This window comes from Olea europaea, unplaced genomic scaffold, assembly GCF_002742605.1.
Source record: "Olea europaea var. sylvestris unplaced genomic scaffold, O_europaea_v1 scaffold2007, whole genome shotgun sequence".
In the NCBI taxonomy this organism is placed as follows: domain Eukaryota; kingdom Viridiplantae; phylum Streptophyta; class Magnoliopsida; order Lamiales; family Oleaceae; genus Olea; species Olea europaea.
The window spans coordinates 75573-84501 of NW_019237952.1; the positions used below are offsets into that span (position 1 = coordinate 75573).

Consider the following 8929-nt stretch of genomic DNA (forward strand, 5'->3'; position numbering starts at 1 on the left):
TTTTAATGAAAGTTGATGAAATATGTGATTTAAAAGTTATTAGATCCATAAAATATGTGGTTAAAATTATTTATTTATTTTGACATAGAATTTTAATCACTATCAACTAGGAGTTAAGTAAGTAAATACACATGAAAAAAATATATGATTGATAATCTCGATTGACAACAAATTCATAGGAGGGGATCCACGGTTTTTTTTTTATTGAGGGTGGGTCTCCCTTTCATGTGTGTGGTTGTCAATCTCGATTGTACATGTAAAATAATTAAGGTCTCGTTTCGTACCTATTTTTTTCAAAATGTATTTTTCTCTCTCTTCTTTTCAACCACACATTTTTCATCAATTTATTATTCTAAAATAAATTTTTACATAATTTGCCGACAAATAAACGTGCCCTAAAACCTATGAATTGATTACCCGACAGGTACGAGGGGACTGGTTCCAATTTTCTTCTAGAAGAGTAGGGTTTGTGGTGGAATTTTATTGTGTGTAGACCTTCTAGAAGGAGGCATTGTGTCTAATGTTTTCTATATCACCATACCCCGGCCCGCCCCTCGCCCTACAACCCATAGATGCAGAGAATATGTACAAAGTAGGCCCCTAGAGATTGCCAAACCCAAACAGTTAACGCACCACAGAAAATGAAGTGTCAAACAAGACAGCCCACTTCATCTTTTCGTGTTACTTCTCAGAAAAAAATCAGTATATAAAGTGTATCTATATGTTTATTTTTATTGAATTTTTTTTTTGTGGGTTCTTCAGATAATTATGGATAAGAGAGCAGTTCTTGATGTGTCTTGTTTGATGCTTTTTGAGGCCAGTGGTGATTCTGAGATTGACAGTCTTGATGATGCCACTGTGGGTTCATTCGAGGAAGACGAGGATGATGCAGAATCGTGCAGTTATGGATCTTCTTATTGGGAGTGCATTAAGAAGATTGAAAATGATTTTGATCAGAGGGTGGATGTTTTTTGCATGAAAGATGTTGAGGAGGTTGAAATCGAAGGCAACCATGAGGAAGTGGAGAAATATTATTGTGGTGGTTACAGGGCGGCGGAGGCGGTGGCTCCGCCTCCGTCTAACGCCTCAGAAGAATCTGTGGTGGCTGAGAAATTCAAGAAATCTAAGGTACATGATGATCCAAATATGAAGATGATGAATCAAAGGGACAGAGACAGACTCTTCTGGGAAGCTTGTTTGGCATCTTGATTTTCCTGAAATAAATTATTGGATTTTTATTTTTATTTCTTTTATTCGTTTGGGAGATTAAAAAATTATGAATCTCCAACTCCTTGATTTTCTTATCATTTTTCTTTTTCTTTTAATTTTCTATAGCTGCAACGAAGAAGCTCAAAATTGTATAGAGTACACGTTTGCATAGAATTAATAGTATTGTATTATTATTTTTTTATTTATCAACTTGCATCTCAAACAAATTCCAATCATATTGCATCACTTGTTGAAGTCATATCCCTAAAAATGATAATCGACTCAAAAATAAATCGATAACATTGAGACATATTGATAACTGATTAAACATCACAAATTAATAAACACTTCTTTAAGAAAGTATATTGCTTGTGATTCTCTAACTAAAAAAAAGTTGATAAAAAGTTAAATCAAGGTCGATAATTAATTTTAACCACAATATCTTCTTTGTATATTTCTTGTATGTAAATAATTACAAGAAATATTTGTACATAAGCAGTTATATAATGATTTACATACAAATGAGATGTAAAAAAAAAAAAACTTTTTTTATTTGATTGAAGAGATTCTAATACATATATATAGTTATTTATTACTAAATCATGTGTCTGTAAATCATTATATAAATTTATTATGTACATATAGCACAATCATAAAAGAAATATATTTGCATATATTTCTAAATTCAATTTAGACCTTATCACATCATCTTCCTTTGTGAAGGAATAATAGAGAACGAAAACAGTTGGTAAAGGTGTTACTCTACCATATTATGAGATTAATTATACGTGGAAAGTGGAAATCGCTGACGAACAGAGACGGATTGAGGGGCGGGGGGTGGGGCGGCTGGGCTGGGCTGTAGCCCCACTCCCTCAGGTCCAAGAGCTTTTTTTTTAAGGTATTTTTTATTTTTTTTTGATAAAAAATTAGTTTTTTATGTGTACATTTTTTTTTTCGCGCAGTAGCCCGATTTGAAATTTTGTAGCCCGATCTTAGATCCAATCCTGAATTCGTCACTGCTGATGAATCCCTCCAATCCATAAATATATGCTTGCTTTCTTTTTTCATGTGTTTCAAACTATATGTCAATGTTTAATATGCTTTGTTATCAATAAATATGAACTATTAATATTTAAAATATTATTCAATGTAGGGGTAAAATAGAAAAAATGTAAATAAATTTATATTTTTAACTATATTAATTGTATTTTCTTATTCTATGTAAAAATAAAAATAAAGCATATTTTTATGAGATAAAGGGTGTAAATAACATTGTTTGACAATAATATTTTGTTGCACTCTGTTCATCTTTGGTGAGCTTCAAAAGTTGGATGTCTTCGTCTGATATTTCATATTTGGAAATTTATATGGATTGGGTTTTTGATATAGAATTTGCTTTTGTGGGCTTTTGGGTTATTTTATGGACTGCTGTTAATTGAACTTGGGCTTTTTTAATTGGTTTACAGTTTAGGTATTTTGGGCTCAAGTGTATTCATAGTGTGGACTTGGTTTTTGACTCTGTTTGATGCTAAAGTTTCAAAAATAGCGTAAAAAAATTTATTTCTCAACGTTTTTTCAATTATTTTTTATTACCACAATACTACATTTACTTATTAGGATCCGTTTTATTGCAAAGATGTAATTAGGTGGAAAGAAAACGAATTTCAGGAAATTGAATTGATGGGAATTTGTTTTCCTAGAAATTGTAAATTATTGTGTTTGATTAGTATAATTTTTCACATGAAAAATGTTTCAATTAAAGTTTTTTTTTTCGTTTGACTTTGTTTTACATGAAAATTGTCAATTAAAGGAATATAATTTACTGATATTGTGGATGAAATTTGTTTCCAGTGCTAAAAAATAAAAAATAAAAAATTCAAGAAAATCATCTATCTTTTAGTGTTCATTTGATTTTGTTTTACATAAAAATTGTCAATTAAAGGAAAATATTTTTTTACAATAATTATTAGAATTTGTTTTCATTGCTAAAAAAAATTGAAAAAAAAAATCCGCTACAGTAAACCTAAATTGGAATTCTCACCATTTTGGTGAGAATTCCAATTCAAGGAAAAGTAGGAAAAATTGTTTAGGTGACAAGAGTCATGAAAAATGAATTCCTTATAATTTTTTTACCATTAAACACTCATTTTTGGCAAAAGGTGGAAATGAATTTCCATTTTCCATGAAATTAGAGGTTATCAAACACTACCTTACTTTATTTACGCTGCTATTTCATTTTTTTTTTCACAACTATAAAGTTTTAACACAATGCCTTTTACTTGCGTTACACATATACGGTGTTACACACATTCCATCGATTTTCGCCATCATTGTAACCAGTAATAAAAATCAAAATTCATGTCGCTTATTTTCACCATCACCAATGACGTCTATGTTGATCTGTATCATCACCCTTTGATCTGCAACATCACCATCATCTACGATAACCACCATCACAAAATACTTCATCTCACCAATGTCAAAAATCGTCATCAACATTAAACTAGCTTTTTTAAGATTTACATTCTCATATACAAATTTTTATTATTTTATAAATCCCATCTAGTGGAAAATCATATCACATTCGAAATCAATAAAAATGTAGCATCTTCAACCTTCAAATGAGATTTATAATTAAAAAGATCTAAGAACATAGTGCATAAAAATATAAAATGAAGCGCCAATGTATGAACCGCTGGTCAAATCAGAAGTTATGGATCCCAAATTAAATATTTCCTATATTTAGTGGGGTGAAAGTGCAATTATATAAGAACAATAATCCAAATTCCAAAACAGCTGTACGAAAAGGAATTCACTTCTCAGCTGCGCGGTTAATTCGAATCAGTTATTTTCTTCTTCTTGCTGCACAAGAGATTCTCCCAGTTCTTTACTCCACGGGCACGCATAAACAGAGACCTATATGTGCATGTATATTCTCATAATTCATCCGTAAACCCAGAAATTTCTGTTGAGGGATTTGAATTAATCGAAAGTATATTATAGGTTAGTGAAGATGATGATTAGGATCCGAAGCCGGGATGGGTTGGAGCGGGTCCGTATCGACAACGCGCAAGCCACCGTCGGTCAACTCAGGTCTGCAATCGAGTTGCAGCTCCGGGTTCCGACCCATTCCCAAACCCTGTCAACTAATCAAAATCTTCTTTTGGCCAAAACCCTAGCTGAAATAACCCGGTTCACTGACATGTTGGATCATAATACCCGGATCTCGGCTCTTAACATTGGGCATGGATCTGTAGTTTATCTAGCTTATGAGGGGGAACGGACGGTTACGGGGCCTGTGTTCAACCCGGCTGGGTCTTTCGGCAGGAAGATGACCGTCGATGATTTGATTGCGAAGCAGATGCGAATCACTCGACAGGAAAACCCGCATTGTGAGCTTGTTTCGTTTGATCGTGATGCGGCGAATGCTTTCCAGAATTATGTGAATGAAACCCTTGCTTTTGCTGTAAAGCGGGGTGGGCTTATGTACGGGACGGTCTCTCCAGAGGGGAAAGTGGAGGTGGATTTTATTTACGAGCCGCCCCAACAAGGTACGGAGGAAAATTTAATTCTTTTCCGCGATCCAGATGAGGAGAAGTTGGTTGAAGCAATTGCATTGGGGCTGGGGATGAAGAGAGTGGGCTTCATATTCTCGCAGACAGTGAGTCAGGATAAGAAGCACTATACAATGTCGAATGCGGAGATTTTACAAGCAGTGGAACTGCACACAGAAAGTGATTTGAAGGAGTGGGTGACTGCTGTAGTGAAGCTGGAGGTGAACGAAGATGGTGGAGCGGACGTGCATTTTGAGGCGTTTCAGATGAGTGATATGTGTGTTCGGCTGTTTAAAGAAGGGTGGTTTGAGAAGGATATCCGAGGGGAGGTGGACCCGAAGTTGTCCAGAATGACAAAAGATGTGGTGGTTGCAGGGAAGGATACTAGAGAGGTTGACAACGACTTTTTCTTGGTTGTTGTCAAAATATTTGATCACCAGGTGAGTTAGGTTAATTTTGATATGGTTTGTATAAAAAAGCTTATTAGCAAGATTCTTCCTTTAATTTGAAGTTTATTAGCTATACAATTGAAGTGTTTTTGGGATGAGAAACCATAACTGTAAATGCTAAGTCTCCTTTTTCCTGGTTATGTGATATGATAGACAATTTGTTATTGAAAGTAATCTAAAGTAGTCAAAATTAGCGTAACATAAATCATATTGACAACACAAGAAGATTAGTCAGAATTTAGAACATCACAAAGGGAAAAAGGGATTTCTATTTCTATCCTTTTTTATTCCCCAGGGCTTTGAGGGTCGATTTCTTTGGGGAAAGGGGGGTTGGGTGTGAAGGGATGTTGATTGGTAGTACACATGGATTAGTGAATATATAGATATAAAAGAATATTTGAGTTAGCAACCACGAGTACGGCACTTCATTGAAATTAAGGAATGAAGAAACTGGAAGGTCTGTATATGCCCGCATGGATAGTCTCTCTGGAAACCAGATCTAGTGACTGTTTTAAATTATCGGGACCTGCATTTATGCATTAAATCTTTTCGATTTCACAACTGGAACAAAGTTACTCTTCGCTTTTAACTCACTTAATTGCATGTTCTTAGACCATTTTCTTTTCTTACTTGAAGTCCTGCCAAAAGTTAGCAGAAGGCATCAAAGCCTGCATTAATGTCAGCTTATATTTTCATATAGCTATGTGAGAAACTTGCATAATCATCATTGTTAGTATGAGTCTAGGCACCATTACAAGATGAGGGATTCATCTAAAAAGAACTAAAGTGGAGAGAGAATGTTAAAAGGCCTTACCTTTTCAGTTTTTTCAGAGTTAGCCTGGCGTTTTTGTGTCTCACTTAAGTACTTAACAATCCTAAAATACCCTTATTCTCATTCACCTTGTCTCTTATTGTCGCCATTTTCTTAATCTTACACGCTGATTTAAATATTTTGTGATTGATGGATTCTGTATTGAGAACTGGTTGTATTTTTGCTTAGAGCAGGATTCTGAATTTCAGGTCTGTAATCGAACCTGAAATTCCTTTACCTGCTTTTCGAACTGACAAAGCACGGTACATACTGTAATTCTTTTTCTATCTGATGGGTTACTGCGATTGATATCCATTTCATTTACTAACTAGTGTTTGTATCTATCTCATAGAACCTGAGTTTTTCTCATCCTTAGTAGCTGTTCACTGGATATTATGTCTTTCTTCGCTATCCTCATCTTCATCCATGGCATTTCAATCTGATCATAGGTTTCTGATTTGCTTTCACCTTCAGACTCTTTCGATTTGACAAAACTCTCCGGCGTTCATCCCATAATGCTTTTAGTTAAGTTGTATGCTATGTTATCTTCATGTACAAAGCTTTTTCTTAGTTGACCTTGAAATTAATTTTTCTTACTTCTCATACTTCAGCTCATTAGTGCTATCCTTCTCGACTTCCTTTATGTTTTTATCAAATTTGAACCTTTGATCACCTGAAACGTCCGTCCTAATTTTCCCCTTCTAACCATATGAATCTCCAACTATTTCTAATGGACCAAATTTGCAGGCAAGAATTATATGCCTTTCTTGTGCTGATTACCTCATCTTCTTCCATCAATTGCCTCTTTGTAATCCCATTCATGAATTTCGAGGAAGAAAGATTTCTGAAACAACCCCTCTAAACTGTGATTATTATTGTTTTTTTGGGTAGAATTGTGAGTATTAGGGCAATTCAATTTAATAATTGAAAGCTGTTCCAGTTTCAGACTGTGATTACTACAGGACAAAATGATATATTTGAACCCCTCGCGTATCTTGACTTTTGTATATCATGTGTGTCCTTGATAATTTAACAAGATTGTTTCATTGCTAAAGTTTTTAGTAAAAAACATGTACTTATCTGATAAGATTCTTAATTGCATATTATAGAGGGATATCATTTCATAGTGCTACAAGTCGTTTGTTTGCTTTATTGTCAAAATTGGAATATCAGCTTTGGTTCATAACATTTGGCTTATTTATTGTCGTTTTGGTTTCATGGAATGATTTGAAGTGAAATTCGCAAACTTGCTACACACATATATGCTATGGTATAATAAAGCCAAGATATGGTATATAAAATAGCCTGTGCCTCAGCACTGTCTGTTCTACACCCAGTATCCAAACCGTGGCATCTGTTAGATTGCTTTAGGTTCTTACATTGACATTTGATGTTTTTGTCCTTATCTGTCATTACTATTTTCCGTATTTGTCCTTCTTGGTGGAAATATACCGCAGACATTTTTAATGATTGCTGTTTTAATTTTGGCTGTTTTTCATACTTTATTCTCAAAACAAAGTTGATTAAGATACAATATGGTTAATACTTAGGCTTTGTTTGAGCCCTATTTTTTGTGAAAAATGATTTTTGTAATAGTATTTTTTTTGGAGAATGAGTAGTTAAAACGTAAGGAAATTTTTTTGGTTTACATGCAAAATATTTTATTGAAAGAATGTGTGATTGAAAGTGAATTTGGGGAAATGAGTGTTTAGATAATGGGGTGCTAACATGGGCTTGCTAGTAGTATGCTGGAGTAATTTAGCTTTATTTGTGCAAAGAATAAACTGAGTCACAGAGATTGTGAGGTTGAGAAGATTTGAAGGATTAAAGCATTTACATTTTGGCGTATGATTCTGTTTCTTATGTGAACTATTCTGATGCAGGGGCCACTTTCATCAACATTTCCTATTGAGAACAGGAATGTCCCAGTACCAATGCAGGCATTGAAAACCCATCTCGATCGAACAAAGAGTCTCCCCTTCGTGAAGCGAATTTCGGATTTCCATCTGCTGTTGTTGATTGCCCGGTTTTTAGATGTCAATGCTGATGTTCCTGCATTGGCAGCATGTGTACAGGCGCAGGCCACTATACCAGAAGGATTCCAGCTCCTGATCGAATCTATAGCCAGTTCTTGATGCAGGATGTCGTGTATTATCTCTCACTTCACTCGAAAGGGAAGTCAGTTATGAATCTTGAACATGGGCAATATGCTCTGGTAGATTCACCTGTGTAACTAAAATCGGAACACTGTAGTACTTCAATTTATTTGGGGTTATGGTGTTGCTGTATTCTGTATTTATTATTATTCAATTACATGCTTTGGTTAAGTCTTTGAGCCGAGTTCATCCCACTACAGTTGTGCTTGTTTGTCTAAACTTTCAAGTGTTTATAGGCTGTGGATTTTAAAGGATGTATGGTTGGAAAACAGGCAAAATTTGTAGGTGTACAGAACGCGAGGAAAATATAGAGCTATATATCATTATAAACAATTTTAAGCTTTGCCAAACACGCACGATTTATTATTGGAGAATCCTCACCCCCAAATTTTTGTAAGGACATGTAGGTTGACAAAAGTATGTGCCAGATTTCGGGTGATTCATGGGTGGTTCGAGATCGTGAATGGGACATGACCTATGAGAATTGGCCCGACTGACCTGGTTCTTAAAAACAAGAAATAAAAATTGAAAAGACTCTTATTTCTCTTCTCCATTTTTTCATCTCCTGCCGGCTGCCGATCTATTTAGGGTGTATACGTAAAATTATTGATCTTCTATTACTGGTGAGCTCGTTAGTTTTTCCCCTTATTTCACATACTATTTGGCAATGTAAATTGAAAACACAGCAATGAGAATTATTCTGTTTTTTCTAGTCATGGCTTAATTTAAACGACAGCGGGTTGGCCCGGT

At 34.7% G+C, this 8929-nt stretch overlaps 2 protein-coding genes across 2 annotated transcripts; both read left to right on the top strand.

Annotated features, from left to right (window-relative positions):
- The first annotated feature begins 768 nt into the window (after positions 1-768).
- On the top strand, positions 769-1209 carry LOC111379583. The gene has a single exon (XM_023002983.1). The coding sequence runs from the start codon at positions 769-771 to the stop codon at positions 1207-1209; it is 441 nt and encodes a 146-aa protein (XP_022858751.1).
- Positions 1210-4017: 2808 nt separating this feature from the next.
- On the top strand, positions 4018-8370 carry LOC111379586 (NPL4-like protein 2). Its single transcript, XM_023002987.1, has 2 exons — positions 4018-5203; positions 7907-8370. The coding sequence occupies exons 1-2, from the start codon at positions 4223-4225 to the stop codon at positions 8156-8158; spliced, it is 1233 nt and encodes a 410-aa protein (XP_022858755.1). The 5' UTR covers positions 4018-4222; the 3' UTR covers positions 8159-8370.
- Positions 8371-8929: the final 559 nt, after the last annotated feature.

What these genes read in the sequence shown, in the direction of transcription:
- LOC111379586 (XM_023002987.1), top strand. Translation starts at nt 4,223, where the DNA reads ATGATGATTAGGATCCGAAGCCGGGATGGGTTGGAGCGGGTCCGTATC. An exon ending in TCAAAATATTTGATCACCAG is followed by an intron (nt 5,204 to 7,906) that starts GTGAGTTAGGTT and finishes ATTCTGATGCAG; the next exon opens with GGGCCACTTTCATCAACATT.
- LOC111379583 (XM_023002983.1), top strand. Translation starts at nt 769, where the DNA reads ATGGATAAGAGAGCAGTTCTTGATGTGTCTTGTTTGATGCTTTTTGAG.